The sequence below is a fragment of the Macrobrachium rosenbergii genome, chromosome 34, assembly GCF_040412425.1.
Source record: "Macrobrachium rosenbergii isolate ZJJX-2024 chromosome 34, ASM4041242v1, whole genome shotgun sequence".
NCBI lineage: Eukaryota > Metazoa > Arthropoda > Malacostraca > Decapoda > Palaemonidae > Macrobrachium > Macrobrachium rosenbergii.
Window position 1 is genome coordinate 5635224 of NC_089774.1, and position 16953 is coordinate 5652176.

The 16953-nt window shown below is 38.0% G+C and overlaps 1 protein-coding gene across 1 annotated transcript in view; it reads right to left on the minus strand.

Annotated features, from left to right (window-relative positions):
- Window positions 1–97: 97 nt before the first annotated feature.
- Window positions 98–16953, minus strand: part of LOC136856014 (uncharacterized) — a 201699-nt gene continuing 184843 nt past the window's right edge. The window contains exons 8-12 of the mRNA XM_067133566.1: window positions 13468–13598; window positions 10265–10424; window positions 4503–5028; window positions 4190–4335; window positions 98–2800 (exon numbers count right to left, since the gene is read on the minus strand). Coding sequence (XP_066989667.1) covers window positions 309–2800; window positions 4190–4335; window positions 4503–5028; window positions 10265–10424; window positions 13468–13598 — 3455 coding nt within the window. The 3' untranslated portion in view covers window positions 98–308. The remainder of the gene's footprint in view (window positions 2801–4189; window positions 4336–4502; window positions 5029–10264; window positions 10425–13467; window positions 13599–16953) is intronic.

The following is a 16953-nucleotide window of genomic DNA, read 5'->3' on the forward strand; positions in this document are numbered from 1 at the left end:
TCCTCTCATGGAAAATTATCCTTAACTACTGACCCAATTTTACTCAAATTCTGTTCACCCTTACAACACCCCGCAAAGAAGGTGATTCAGTCACATGAAGTTTGGTCAATTTATTAGTTCCATACACGCAGAATTAGTAAGAAACCCTAGAGAATAATCAACTTCCCATCTTTCTTGACCATCTCTCATGACCTCAGTATCAAAATCCCCATTTCCTGCCTCTGTGAAATGTATAGGAGAACTGGGCAGGTTAAACAAGGTTATGCAAGGTTAAGCAATCTCTGACCTAAGCTTTAATCTCTCATATATCAGGAACTCTCTTTGTCAGCAGCACTGGAAAACCCTTCGTCTGATTCCTTAGATTGGTTCAATAAGGACGGTTTCGAAGGAGCCTGGTAAGTTTCTGCACTGAACTGCTGTCCGCTGTGGGTGACACCCCTAGGAGGTTTAGTTGGGGACGAGGCTGCAGGCTCCGCGCTCTTAGAGTCTTTGGGAATTGGGAATTTGACAGGACTCGGGTCAAACGACAAGAGGTCCCTCAACGCAGCGTCCAGCATTTCACTCTCTTTTGTAGTTCTTGGGATCTCCACGGCAGAGATCTTATTGACATAACCACACTCGTCTGTAGTGAAGAACTGAGCACATCTCTTAGCACTAGCTTTGGCCCCATCTGTTTTGGCAGTCTTCCTAATCAACACCTGGTCACTCGCGTCTGTTTCCGCAAACGACACTTGTTTGGGCTTGCCACAAAAATCACTCGGTTCGTTGCTCGTTAACGTGCCTGTATTTCTTGTTGGGCATTTTTCGGTTATCAGAGTGTCGCAGAATCTTACAGAAGGTTTGTTCACTCTACCATCAAGCGGTCTAGGAACGGGAATGCTATCGTGCGACTGATTTGCTTGGGCTTTTCTTATGGTAGATTTAGGCGATCGCAATATACTTGTAGGCGACGATTTTCTAATTTCACTGGACGAATCGTATAATTTTGGTAACTTTTGAGAGGGTGCAGGCATCAAAGGTTGAGTGTAAGCTGTTAAATCATTAGCACCTCCTGAAGATGACTTAAGGTTTAAGTCTCCACAGGATGCAGAAGAGGATACATGAGCATTGTCTAATTGGGTTTCAGTGGTTAAAACTGGATGTATAGATTTCAAGGCTTGAAAACTCTGCAGTTCTATAGCAACAGGGGCCTGCTTCTTGAAGTCTGAAAAGGAAACCGACTGAGTCATAGGCCCTGGAGTAAACTGTGGTACTGATGAGAACAATGAATATGGCTGCGAACTTTCAGATGTTTTAGCACCCGGTAGCTCCTCCGTTGGAGACTTCTGATGAGGTTCTCTGAAAGATGGAGGAGGCAGTAATTCCCCACATAACAAAGGTTCGGAAAGCTGATTCTCCTGAACTGACATGTCTGTATGGTGTAAAACTTCAGAGTCACTTCCTTGAAGTCCCAGAGTAGCTGACTCTTGGGTACTCTGAACTGACTGAGCCCCTTGGTAAGCTGGAAGAATCTGTGAGTCACTGTTGGGATAGAGATTTGTATTTACACTAGTCATAGCTTGTCTTAATTCTCTAAAGGAACTTGGCGTGTCAATGTCCATGGATGATGAAAGCGGCTGCATGCTGACAGTCGATGACAGTGTTTGTTGTGACGCAGAGTGGTGGCTGGAACTCGCTTGCAAAGGCATTGCATCCCTGGAATTGTTTATTGTTCCCCAGATTGTTGAAGAGGGCACAAAAGGAAAGCACTTCTCTGAGTAGGATATCTGGCACAATTCTCTTGAAGTGAGGAATCGCTGTAGCTCTTCCGAGAACACAAACGTGTGCAAACCGTCTAACGATGATGACCGTTGATACTGTGGCTCTTGTGACGAGGAGGTGTGACTCTGTAATGCTGATGAATTTGGAAGGTGTTTCAACCCCTTAGAAGAAGTGGAGGTGAGATGCTGTAAGGTCCCTGTCGTCGAGGTAATGTGACAGATCTCCCCTCTCGAAGTCATATGTTGAAGGCCTCCAGAAGCAGTGATAAGATGCTGAAGCTCACCAGATGAGGAGATCAGCTGGTGTAACTCACCGGCTGAGGTTGTTATGTGATGCACTTGACTGGATGAAGAGGGTGGTCCCTGCATGCAAGAGACTTGATGCAATTTTCCCTCAGAGGATGAAAGAACTTGAGGTCCCTGACAACACTGAATCTGAGAGTTGTAGGATGCAGCGATGTGGCGAATGTTCTTGGAGTTTGTGCGGGGAAAGGAATTACTTCTGCAGTCCACCGCCGAAGAGGACAGGCGCGCCGCTGCTCTGCCTGCCGCTGTGAGGTCGGTGAACGTTGAGTCTGAATCGGACTCGTCAGAGTCGTCGCTGTCTGAATCGGAGAAGGGGCTGTCCTGTCGTCGAATGCAGAATCCTCTGGATAATGAAGGGTGTCTGTTGCCTTGTTTGTGAACATATGCCTTTGTGACGGTATGCCCATGGGCGTTTGTCTGTATGAAAGCCTGCCTCTGGCCAGGAGTCTGAGAAGCAGTGGATCTTGTTGAAGAAGCAGCCCTGGGGAGCACATCCAAACTATCTGTATGGCGTCGAAGGGACGTCACAACATCTGGGTCAAAGATGCCTGCCTTTTTCCCTGTGGTCTTGTCTGCAGTGGTCATGACCAGCGTGTGTATGTGCGTCGGGGTCTTGCGGGGCCTGGCGTATTTAGCCACTATAGCTCCTGTTATCAGAAGCAGGAGCAGAACTCCACCAACGCCTACCACGCCTCCTAGGAGTGGAGGTATGCCAAACATTCCGATGTCTGTATCTGAAAAGGGTGAAAAATCAGGCATTACTGAAACTTCCAAGTGACTTACAGGGTCTAATGGAAAGGTATAGATTCACATGAAGGCTTGAAAGCCATCAGGGTTCTAGACCACTTAGAATTGATCTTTCTTTAGAGGAATCACCAGTCGTTCTTTGTGGACTTGCAATCGGCCTTGGAAATCTACTACAAATACAAATGACTAATGATGACAGTTGTTCCCTGGAGCTACAGAATCAGAGAAGTTAGAAATTATCACCCTTAAGAAAAATGGTCTTTCTTTACTTTGGATGAAATGACTGGTTTTGTTGGAAATGTATTATTATATTAAAAATACATTTCAAAGGATTGTATCAATCAAGGCAGACTTGATCTAAACAACGTGTTGTTCAGGTACCAGTCCATTGTTTCGACTGCTGGTTTAGCTCTGACGAAACAACTAAACAACCAAAGTAGATGTGATACGGAATTGTGTGTAAATAAATAAGACAGACCTCTTCTCTGAAACGAGTACTTTCACATACAAGTTACTAATGCAATCAAATGATGAAGTTGCATTAGTGGCAGTAATTACTTTATAAAAGACAATATCCTTTTTTCTTGAATAATTTTGTAGAATTAATTACAATGGGGTAGTTTATCCTTTGGCAAAGAATCTGAATGCCTCTTGTGAGTTGTAGCTGCCAAGTTAACTAGACACATACTACTAACTAACCTTTCAGAAATGGAGATATTTATTTACTTTGTATAAATATGAAACGTCAAATTCAGTGAATTAAATATATGAAATAAGGTTATTTGTCAAAGAAAGAATTTTTACATGAATGATTCAAAACTACTCAGTTAAATTCCTTATACTGATTTACTTTCAAGATAAAATGATTGTCTGTTGTGAATTTTAGTTTTCTGAAGAAAAAACTATTGAGATGGCTTTGCCTGTCCGTCCGCACTTTTTTCTGTCCGCCCTCAGATCTCAAAAACTACTGAGTCTAGAGGGCTGCAAATTTGTATGTTGATTATCCACCTTCCAGTCATCAAACATAGCAAATTGCAGCCCTCTAGCCTCAGTAGTTTTTATTTTATATAGGGTTAAAGTTAGCCATATTGATGCGTCTGGCAACGATATAGGCCATGCCACCAACGGGCCGTGGTTAAAGTTTCACGGACCGCGGCTCATATAGCATTATAGCGATGACCGCCGAAAGATAGATCTGTTTTCGGTGGCCTTGATTATAGTACAGGAAATTCACTGAATAATATAATTAATATCAATTTACATATAATTAGTGAATTTTAAATCACGAAGAAAAAAAAAATTAAACATCAAATATTTATTTAATTTTCAAAGAAAGAAAATTGAACTGAATTCCTTTTTAAATTGGCCAAATTCACCTTCTGGATCCGCCCTGTGATCGGCGCTGGCCGTGTGGACTTCTATCCTGATGACGTCACTACGCCCACGTGGGTTGTGGGCGGAAATCTTCAGGGTCACGCCCATGCCCGCCTTCAGTTCGCTGACGAACCAGATAGGAACCTCGCTGCGAAAAGGGATTATTATTATTATTATTATTATTATTATTATTATTATTATTATTATCCCTTCAAGGATTCACAAACCATACTGAGAATCCTTCAAATAAACAGGATCCTCGGACCCTTTCAAAAGGATATTCCCAAGGAAAGGACTCAAAAAAAGGACACGAACCTGCTTATATTAGCCACGAGGACCTCATCCTGCCACGCCTCCAGCAGGAAGTACTGAGGAAGTCCTCCGTCGAACCCAGCCATACAACTGATGGCAAGGGCGGCGTCCCTCGGCTCCTCGTCCGCAGTCGAAGTCGTCTCGTACATCTCCTCCCGGAGGGTGACGCCCTTGAAGTCGGGGACGATGGGCTCCGCCGTGCAGTTGTTAGGGGCGTCGGGAGGCCCTGCGGGAACCAGGTTGATGACGCAGGGCTTCCTCTGCGTCCCTACGGCGTTAGTCGCCCTGCACATGAACCTACCGTAGTCCTCCTGACGGAGGGGGGTGACCAGCACGCTGGAATTCAACCCGTGGTTCTGGATCCTGTTTCCAGGGACGTGTTCCTCCGTGCCGTCCGTGCGCATGCGCACCCAGGTCCAGGAGACGTTGCGGGAGGGCTCGGCTAGGACGTGGCATTTGATGACCGTCAGGGCACCCCTGGATGCCCCTTGGACTCGTTCCGTGACGTCGCCCATGCATATTGGGGCATCTGTTTTGGGTAGGGACGTTTGTCAGTGAAGAAATGAATTGATGAATGAATAAATCACGTTAAAATATTTCTTTCATCAATAAATCTAATTAAGTGTATAATTCATTATGTATAATTCCAATTCCATGGTCTGGAATTCAATTCCATCTTTTGTTTTCGCGACTCTTATAACCTTTGTCAGTGAAAAAAATGAATGAACGTATACATAGATCACATTAAAACGTTTCTTTAGTGAATAAATTCAATTAAGTGTATAATTCATTATGTATAATACTACTACCATACTCCGGAATTCAATTCCTTCTTCTGTTTTCGCGATTCATAATCTTTCTTTTTGTAGGAAGCTTAAAGATCTATCATTGCCCTTTCTTTTACTATTTAATTTTTTTTTCATCGGGCCTGGGCTAATCAGGGACACGAGATTTCCGAAGAAATATTTACATAAGACGAGGGAATGAATGTTACATAAACCTGAAATTGCTGGTTCTATCTATAAATCTATTTTTCTATCTATCTAAATATTTTCCCATCTATCTATCTATCTATCTATCTATCTATCTATCTATCTATCTAGCCATCAACAACATACAAGACCATTTCTCTTATAAAGCTATTAACTTGTTTTATCTTCCTACAAGTTATTACTGATATAATTAATAAATCATCAAAAATATAGACATATATAACCTTTCTATAACTTATTACTTTAATAAATATTCATAAATCATCAAAGAGAAAGAGATATATAGGTCTATATACAGAAGGACCTGTGTGTGTAGTACACAGTAAGTGTTAACATATCTTCTCCAGTCTCCCTTCGACTTGTCAGGTCAATACTCAAGAAAGAAAACGGGCATAAAAGAAACCCTTCACAGAAAATGGGCTTTTAGGCAACCACAATAATGTTTTATATATTTATGTTACATAGCAAGTGTTGAGATATGTAATATTATATTAAAAAATAGATTCATTTCTTATAATTCTTTTTTTTTTTTTGTACATTTTACAGAAAGAAAATATTTGGTTTCTTTTTATTTTTATTTATTATAATGAAAAATCAGTAAAAAAAAAAATATATATATATATATATATATATATATATATATATATATATATATATATATATATATATATATATATATATATATATATATATATTTTTTTTTTTGCAAGTGTTTACGTTTTACATTGAAAAATTTAAAGAAAATAGTTTTGTATGCTTATTATAGAAGGAAAATATTTGGTTTCATTTTTAATTTTTATTTATTATCAAAGAAACTGAAAGATCAGTAAAATCTATAAACGAAATCTCCCTTTTCTAGTTGAATAAAACAATAATTAAGTAAAATTAAATTGAATTATTATACCACTACAGAATAATGCATTATAATACCACAGTTTAAATTATAGTGCAAAGAAAATTATCAAACTTCAACATGTTTGTGTCATTCATTCTTTATTACCGAAACAAAGATAAATTCTTGATAATGATTGCAATAAGAAGATAAACAAAAGATAAAGTTAAAGTTATTCACTTCTTGGGAAATATGAAAGATGATATGGCTGCAAATTGCCCCAAGGAATGACAATTATCCACAAAGAAGAGTTTTAGAAGAAGAGCAGAATGTGTATTTTTAGGGCAATTATGCATCTGGTGTGAGTGGCAGTGGGTCACAATAAGACCTGAAGAATGAGTGAGGCTTATGGTTTCAGGGCAATTTGCTCCAGCGAACGAAAACGTCCCCCAGACGAAAAAGGAAAGAAGAGAAACCTGTATTTCTCTCTGGCTAAATCTCAGATATTGTCAAGTTCCAAAGAAGAGAACGAAGCTATTCTATCGGATTCTCAAGAGCCTCCCAGGGCCATTCAGCCGAATGACCATCCCCTGGAAAAAAGGTGGGAGGTGGGGTCAGCTCTCAGACTGCCCAGAAAATCGTTTGATCTGGTGGCGAGACAGAGAACGACAGAGAAAGACGGCACAGAACAACTACAGATGTAGAGAGTTCGTTTTACACAGAGTGGACACAGCAGTCTATGAAGCACTTCAGTGTCTGGACAATAGTCAACATTTTCCCTTTTTTGTCGTATGTTGGAGGTGCCGGATAAAAGAGGGTGGTTGGAGCCTTTGAATAATTAAAAAAAAGCTTTATTAAAACTTCAAATGAACCCCAGTAAGTTTAGTAAAACTACAAGTAGCCCCAGTGAGGCCTGAAAGCCACCAACAGATTTCAGAAGGTTTTCCAACAACTGTGTCAGCATTTAATTTGCTGTCGTATATTGCATCTACCGGATAAAAGAGGGGTATTGGAGCCTTTGAAGAATAAAAATAACCTTTATTAAAACTTTAAATTAACCTCAGTAAGTTTAGGAGAACTACAGTGAGTCACATTGAGGCCTGAAAGCCACCAACAGATTGCAGAAGATTTTCCCAAAAAATTTCCATTCCTACTTTGCAAAAGTATGAAGCCCTTCTCTCTTATCCGGTCTTGGGCTAGCCTGAGGTTGGTTTTGAAGTTATTTTCTGAGCATTGGGTTTTGGGATGAGGTTGCTGGACCTATGACACCTCCCATCTCATGCTATGACCTACTGTGAGTACCTTAGCTGGCTACAAGTACCCAATTTGCTGTTTAAATCAAAAGAGGCTCAGTGTTCGAATCTCGGGTGAGGGCATAGAGACATGGGCATGCTTGCTCTATTTAAAGGTCACTGTGGTCCTTTTGACTAAATCAGTGAATTATGTACCTGATGGCTGATTGAGTTTAGTGGGATGCAGCCAGAATATAGATAGATTTGGGAGTATAATATATTTTTTGGGGATATATATATATATTTTTTCAACGAAATTACTTTTTAAAGATATTAACCCACCAAATCCATCTCTGTTCTGACCGTGACCAACCAAACTCATTTAACTACCAGGTACTAATTCACTGATATATATATATATATATATATATATATATATATATATATATATATATATATATATATATATATATATATATATATATATATATATATATATATATATATATAAAATAGTACATGTGTGTTTATGTGCTAACTCATAAGCCTTCCTAAGAACACTTACACCTTAGACACTTACACACTTGCACGTACACACACACACACTTATACAAATCACACACACACACACACACACATCCACAACCAATGTTGATGGACGTGGGAATCCCGAAGCCGAGGGAACTAAACAGTCCAGGAGTCCAAGAAAGATTATCGGGACCAGCAGGGAGTCCAGCCCGAGGTTCTTTGCAATGCAAATGTCACGTTGCAAACCTCTGTGTGAAGGCTTTAGTACACGTAGGAGAGAGAGAAAGTGACGGCCAGAGTGATTACTTTCTCTGGGAGAGAGGGAAAGTGAGGGGGAGAGTTAGAGGGAAAGAGAGATGGGGAAGGAGGGAGTTTGCAATCGAAAAGTGATAGCCATCAGCCGCCATGTTGGATGTTGCGACGTGTCCCGTTCCCCTACATTGGCTATCGATTCGGCTTCGAGTTTGGCGGGAGAAAAGGTGGAATGCAAGAAAAAGGAGGAATGAAAGCGACGAAAAGATGGGGAAAGTGAATTACGAAAAAGTGAAGAAGGATGGAGGCAAAATGGACAAAGAACGGGGACAAGAATTGGGAAAATGGAAGTGGAGAACGATAATTCGACGCAGGGAATCGGATAAAAATTTCACAACAATCGTCCCACTGAGATACGAGCGAAGAGCTCGGCAATTGAAGTTTGAAAACTTTCACAGCTCAAGACGGAACGGAGAAGGAGAAAGCTTGGAATAGAGAAAGGAAAACTTTCGCCCTCTCTCTCTCTCTCTCTCTCTCTCTCTCTCTCTCTCTCTCTCTCTCTCTCTCTCTCGGAATGCACTTGGAAGCAAAAACAAACTTAAATTACCCCTGAATGGACCATACTTGTCCCTGGGTTGTGCTCAAGTTGTGGCGTTTATTCGCTTCTAAGAGATGTTTACTACGCAGTGTATTGGGGGGGCTGGGTGGGGGTGGGGGGGACGTTTGAAGCGCGACACCTACAACAGAAGGAGAGAGAGAGAGAGAGAGAAAGTTCTGTTCAACTTATTTCTAAGACGTGCTTGAATATATATATATATATATATATATATATATATTAAACACAAACACAAATACACACTATATATATATATACATTATATATATTAGCTTCATTACTTATACAATTGCACTATACATTCATTACAATGAATAACAGGGCCTCACTTTAACAGGACGGTATCAAACGGAGATTTTATTCACAATAGTTACGAGTTTTCAAGGGCTAAACTGTCCCCATCGTCTGGTAGTCCTTGAGAGCTTGTAACTGAGATATATATATATATATATATATATATATATATATATATATATATATATATATATATATATATATATATATATATATATATATATATATATATATATATATATACTTACACACAGAACATTTATCAAAGAAATAACACAATTATACAAAATATAAACATGATATGACCAAGATACTTCTTAATGCCGTAAAGTCAAGGCAAAAGGTCTCCACTCTCTCTCTCTCTCTCTCCAATTAAATTTTATTGAAGCAATTTTTTATGAGAACAAAACTCATAAAACGGTTCTTCCCCTTATCGTTTCGGGTGAAATGACTCTAAAGGAATTTGGCCCAAATGTCCTTTTTCCCCTCAAGGCGATAAATAGGTTTTCTAATTCTAATTTCGTTTCTTAATTATCGGTTTCTTTGAAGGTTAATTGATTTATTTGTGGAGGAGTAAAGTTTATGCATAAATTCGCCTTTTTTTAAAATGTGTATGAATCGGTGTGTGTGAATATAACATAGGTCAAAATTATGCCGGGTTCGTTCCCCGGGCGAGGATGGAGTGAGATGGGCATGTACATATGAAATCCACTTTGCCTTCGTTGATGTAATCAAAATTTGTACCTGGCTGTTGGGCGACTGCTGTGGTTTCTAGCAAGGGTTGAGATACATATGATGGTAGGAAAATTAAGTATATATATGTATATATATGCATTTATATATACATATATGTGTATATATACATATACATAGAAATAATTCCCTTTGACTTCAAGAATTCCTTATACCAAGAATACCTGTCATAATACCAGGTATATAATCCTACGAGTACCTGTCACAACAACTCTCTGTGGCATAATGAACAAACAAACAAAGAAACAAATCAGAAAATATCCTACGCCTGACAGTCAGGAGCAAAGGATTGCTCTTGGCGTATCCTTCCTGGTTGGCGGAGCCGCAGGTGTAGGATCCTGAGTGGAAGGGCTTAAGTTTCCTCATGACGAGAGACAGGCCGCTCACGACGACTCCTGCGGTCACGTTGGGCTCAACGAGGACCTCCTGCAAGGTGGGGATGGTCGTGAGTATTCTAGACAGAGAGAGAGAGAGAGAGAGAGAGAGAGAGAGAGAGAGAGAGAGAGAGAGAGAGAGTCTGGAAGGGTTCGGGAATATTTGGAATGGATTGAGGGTGAATGTATGTATGTATGTGTATATTTATATGCGTATGTATATGTATTTGTGTATACATACATACAGTATGTATGTATGTATGTATATATGTATATATATATATATATATATATATATATATATATATATATATATATATATATATATATATATATAATAAATTATCATTTCATCACAGAATATGAAGTTTTAGGTTTGACGTGCTGTGTTTGAGAGAGAGAGAGAGAGAGAGAGAGAGAGAGAGAGAGAGAGAGAGAGAGAGAGAGAGAGAGAGAGATTTTGAAGAATCAGTGGACACATTCAATTTTATGGCTTTGTTTTCTCGCAGTTACACTGGGTTCTCTAGTGAGAGAGAGAGAGAGAGAGAGAGAGAGAGAGAGAGAGAGAGAGAGAGAGAGAAATGCATACAGCTATTCTCTCTCTCCACCTTTGTATGGATAAAACATCAAATTATTCACAGCAGGACAAGAAAGATTTGTTTTTCAAACATTCTTTTTATTAATTTTAGTTAAACCTTTTCAATTTCAAGGTGAATTCTACTCAGATGATTAAGTTACCCATAAACCTCGTTTTCTTTAGCTAATAGAAAATGGGCTCATAAATTGCCTAATCTCTCAGTCAGTATAAATTTTTTTTACAATGATACATTGTTATTAAGATAAGAAATTCATTATAGTTTATCATAATTAAAAACATCAGGGTTATTTATATTTTTGTTTAGTTATTTGTCCATTAATTTCTTATGCTTTTATTAATAATAATAATAATAATAATAATACTAATAATAATAATAATAATAATTTATTATTATTGTAAATATTATAAAGGATATATGTTTTTACAATATAAATAAACAAAAAATTGAAATATATTTCAAAATGATAATAATTTGCTAAATATTTTATGGACTGATAAGCAGCACTATAGGAAAATCTCTTTATTGAGAGAGAGAGAGAGAGAGAGAGAGAGAGAGAGAGAGAGAGAGAGAGAGAGAGAGAGAGAGAGAGAGATAGTAGTATCAATAAACCTTAACATGTAGTAGACCAAAGTCTAATCCTCCTTTTTTGTAATATAAGAAATCCAAAGTTACAAAAGTTACAATCTCCGCTTCTCAGCCCATCTTGTCCGGAGACTCTGTCAAAGTTTTGAGTCTCAAAAAACTTGGAACAGTTTTTGAAAAGGTGTCCTTTGGCGCTGGGCCAGAGTCCACTGAATCTGTAGGATTCCAGGAACTTTATTTTTTGTGGGAACACGGAAGCCTTCTGTTCTGAAAGCGTTTTGATTTGTAAATCAATAGTTTAACTTTTCAGAAGTTAGTCCAGGTGTTAAATGGTATACCAGCATTAATTTGGACCAAAACAAACAGGTTGAGTGAATCAGCAACTTTGAAAAAATGTCATAAACATGTCATGGATTTGTTGCATACATGTTACAGATGAGTTGAAAACATATTGGTAACTTATAACTCACATATCACAAATGATGTATGAAGTGATAGTTACCAACATGTTTTCAACTTGTTTGTGATATGTATGCAGCAAATTAAAAATGTGTTTTTGACATGTTTTCATAAGTTGCTGATTTATTCACTTTGTTTATTGACTTGTATTTAGAATGTTTGTGATATGTGGAGCAATAAGTTACCAACATGTTTTCAACTTGTCTGTGACATGTATGCAACAAATCCCTGACTTGTTTATGACATGTTTTTCTAAGTTGCTGATTTATTCAACCTGTTTGTTTTGTGTAGCTCGCTGACTTGTATATAACAAGTTTGTGATGTGTGGGACAATAAGTTACCAACATGTTTTCAACTTGTCTATGACATGTATGCAACAAATCACCAACATGTTGACAACACATTTTTCCTGCTGTGTCAACGGCCCCTAAGAGAGCAAATACCAGCACATATCACACCCTTTCACTGCCATAGGAAGCTTCCGTATTTCGAATCACGTCCGGGGAATATCTCGCCCTGATCTCTTAATCCTTCTGTTTCCTTTGTCTCTGGGGACCCGAGGTTTTTTATCTTTGTTTCAGGAAGAAGAGTTTATTTGATTTGCTGAGCTGTGTTGGGTCTCGGTTTAAGCAGAATGTTGTTCTGAGTGTAGGAGGTCATAGGAATCTGTTGTTTTGCTTATGCATAGTTCATTTCTGTTGCTTTTAAACTTGAATTGTTTTTTGTAGCCAAACTGATATAGATTTCTATATAAAATATAAACAGATGTAGAAGATATAAGTCTGTTGCTTTTAAATCTGATTTTTTTGACAGCCTATCTGATATAGATTTATGTAAACAGAAAATAAAAAATATATGATATAGAATATATATAGATCATAAAATTTATATATTCACCTCTAATGTAAAATTTGCTTAAGCTGAGAAATCTTTCCTATAGAAATGAAACTCGTAAGGAAATGATACTTACTTTTAATTAAGACAGTTTCTATTCTATATATAGATATATATATATATACATATAGAAAAATTATAAAATACATATACTTAATTGTATTCTAAAATATCAAAATTAGTAATATATAAATAGAAAAGAACCTTTTAGAAAATGAACCTTTAGTTAAGTTGTATTCTAAAATAGGGGAACCTATTTCGATTATGTTAATTATATAGAAAGTCAAGTACCTTTCAAAAATAGTAATCTTAAGAAAAAGAACCTTTCTCTTAGAGAAAGTCAAGAACCTTTCTCTTAGAGAAAGTCAAGAACCTTTCCCTTAGAGAAAGTCAAGAACCTTTCCCTTAGAGAAAGTCAAGAACCTTTCTCTTAGAGAGAGTAAAGAACCTTTCCCCCAGAGAAAGTCAAGAGAAAATAAACAACCTTTCCTTCAGAGAAAGAAAACAACCTTTCCCTTAGAGAAAGTAAAGAAAGGCAAAAAAAGAAAGTCAGATACTCACATCATGATACCAATCTACCCTGAGGTACCTCGGGTTCGATACGATACTACACTCAAAATAGACATCGTCGCCTTCTTTGATGTTATCGGCTTCCAGGGGCTGCCCCAGGGTGAGTTCCATCACTGGAAGGTCTGGAATGGGCGAGACAGTGTTATGAAGGTCATGCAGAATGGTTAATGTAATTCAATGTAATTCATAGGTTAATTCCTTGAATGGGAAGAAGGTATTGTGATAATTATGAAAGTCAGTAATGTAATTCTTATATTAATCCCTTGATGTAATCCTAGGAAATGGAATGGGGTGAGGTATTATGAAGGTCAAATTGGGGATAATGTAATTCAATGCAATTCATTATTCAGTCATTAAATAGGTAATGTAATCCATATGTCATCTTTACATAAATCCCATGATGTAATCCCAGGGGAATTTCTGGAATGAAGGAAAATATAATTGGCATACAAGGAGATGATGTAATCCAATGTAATCCATAGTTAATCCCTTGGTGTAATCCTAGGGAGAGGATTTCTCTCTCTCTCTCTCTCTCTCTCTCTCTCTCTCTCTCTCTCTCTCTCTCTCTCTCTCTCCTTCTTAAGAACTCGAAAAGAGACATTATATGTTTACAGTTATATACAGTATATATTGTAGCCTCAATCTGTCACAAGTTCAGTAAACTGCTAAGAACTTCTCTCTCTCTCTCTCTCTCTCTCTCTCTCTCTCTCTCTCTCTCTCTCTCTCTCTCTCTCTCTCTCTCTCTCTCTCTCTCTCTCTCTCTCTCTCTCTCTCTAGAAGTCAATTGTACAATTGCAGATATATATCCAATTCTGTCTTTTCTTGTGGAGTTCCTGAAATTCTCGTACTCGAGAAAAAGCTTTAAATAATTCATGCGTCTACATTATTCAGTTTTACCCTCATGTAATCTCTCGACAAGGGTGAATATCTAATCTTCATTTAAAGGCGGGATCCCGAAAGGCGAGAATTGGTACCCGTTCGGTTTTAATTTGGAATAATATTTTGGGATATTTTCTTGAATGGAAATGAAAATGATAATAATAAATTAAAAACTGTCTATATTGATCTATGTAGTGAATTATGTACCTGGTAGTTAGTTGGGGCGGTTGATGCAAAGGTCAAAATAATGAGCTACAGTTGGCGAAGAGAGAGAGAGAGAGAGAGAGAGAGAGAGAGAGAGAGAGAGAGAGAGAGTGATATAAGTGCAAACCTAAATTTCTCTCATTCACTTCAATAATTATCTATTTTCATTCGTTTTATTCATTCTCATAATCTTATTTATTTTTATTCATTCTTTTCCTTCTTATTTGCCTACCGATATCTAACCTATTGACATCCAAAATCTTTCTTTTTCTTTCCAGTCAACAAGAACTTCTGGAAAATCTGGAAAGGTCTTTATTCATTTCAATAGTAAGTAATTTTAATTCATCTTCATTCATTTATTCTTCATTCTGAGACAAGAGGGCCGATTTACCCATCTATATCTAACTTATTTACATCTACAGTCTTCCATTTTTCCAGTTTCTTTCCAGTCAGCAAGAACCTCTGGAAAACCTGGAAAGATTCTTAGTCACTTCAACAGTTTGTAATTTTCATTCATTTTATTCATTCCCATAATCATATTCATTCTTCTTCTTCATTCAAAGACAATAAGGCTTATGTGCCTATCTACATTCAACCTATTTACATCCAAGATCTCCCAGTTTCTTTCCAGTCAACAAGAACTTCTGGAAAACCTGGAAAGATTTCCAGAGTCGCGTTTTTCCAGAAAGTGTGCGTGTCTGTATTTGCCGAACTCGAGAGATGAAAGGGCCCCGCCGGATCTGAAGGAATGCAAATTGACCCACCTATTAACCCCGAATTCAGGCCATGCCCCACCCCCCAACCAGGGGTAAGAGTGAGGGGGGGGGAGTAGGGAGGAGAGTGAGTCTGGATTTTGACTCAATGGCTGGGGTACCGCAAGGTGGGATGTTTTCTGCTCCGTTATTTTTTTATTGTTTTTCTTTGAGGGGGGGGGGGCATTTTATTTGGGGATGTGAGGTGGTTTTGTATATGGCGTTGGTGTGGGGTGGTATCTGGGTATGGGCAGAGATGGGGTGGGTGCCCATATACCCGTCCATATGGCCCGTGCAATGAAATGTTTAAAGCTTAATCCTCAAATAATGCAGAAAAGATGCTTTTGACCTTATAGTTCTCTCTCTCTCTCTCTCTCTCTCTCTCTCTCTCTCTCTCTCTCTCTCTCTCTCTCTCTCTCTCTCTCTCTCTCAGTTTTTTATTTATCGTGTTCTGTGTGTAACACAGTCAATACGTTTTGTGAGATTTACTTTGAACTTTAGAATAATTGTACACAAGAAAATGTGTTTGTAAATAGAATGACCTTGGTATTTTATAAGTAGAATGAATCTGCATTATACTTACATTTATAGGTATAATGAATCTGCAAAAACTCAAATATCTCTGTAAATGTTTGATGGAATAAGTTCATTTATACTGAGATAAATAAAAAATAATAAATAAGTAAGAATAGATAATAAATATTTCGGGACAAATATGTTATATATATTACATACCATTGAATACCTCATCTACAAAATCATGGATAATTGAGTTATTCTTAACAACTGACTGGTTATTAAAAACCCGACGGTCATCAGTAACTTTGAGGTCGTTCCATGCGTGAATTTTGATTGGACTGATTGATTCATGGAGGCTATTTGGCGTCGCATTTTGATTGGGTGACGATGGAACGTGAAATTGGGGAAAATGATGTGGTCTGTGTGGGAGAGTGGTTGGGATAATCGCCTTGGGGGAGAGGATGGCGAGTGACTGGTTTGGGGACTTAAATGCTAATTTCAAAACTGAAGAAAAATGAACCCATTTGAAATTTTTTTGTTTATTTCCACCTAATCACTCTAAGAGGCTAAACAGTTGCCCAGCCCACCGGCCTCTACTAGAAAAAAGATAATAAATCTGTATAATGTTGCTTTACAAAACAAAATCGTACAACGTAGAATCCCCTTCCCTTCCCCTCCCACAATTCCTATTCCCACTGGAATGCCGCCCCCCCCACCCTCTCTAGGCAATTCAATCCGGGTAATGGTAAGATTAGGCCTATAGGAGATTTTATAGACATTGGCTAAGTGATTCCATAGATATCAGGTTTTATTGTTGCGTGAGCTACAAATGAGAAGGAAAGGTTTATTTATTGACGTGAAATTGATTCTTTATATCATAAACCCTCTTCTCGGCAGGTATTTTGGGATGGGGTTGCGAACCTCATGCCTTTATGATCGGCGGTATCGACCCGCCACTGTCGACTAACTACCAATTAAGTGATTTGGAAATTAGGTCAAGAGTAATGGTTTTTTTCAGGAAATGGGTCTGTCTCTCTCTCTCTCTCTCTCTCTCTCTCTCTCTCTCTCTCTCTCTCTCTCTCTCTCTCACTATATATATATATATATATATATATATATATAT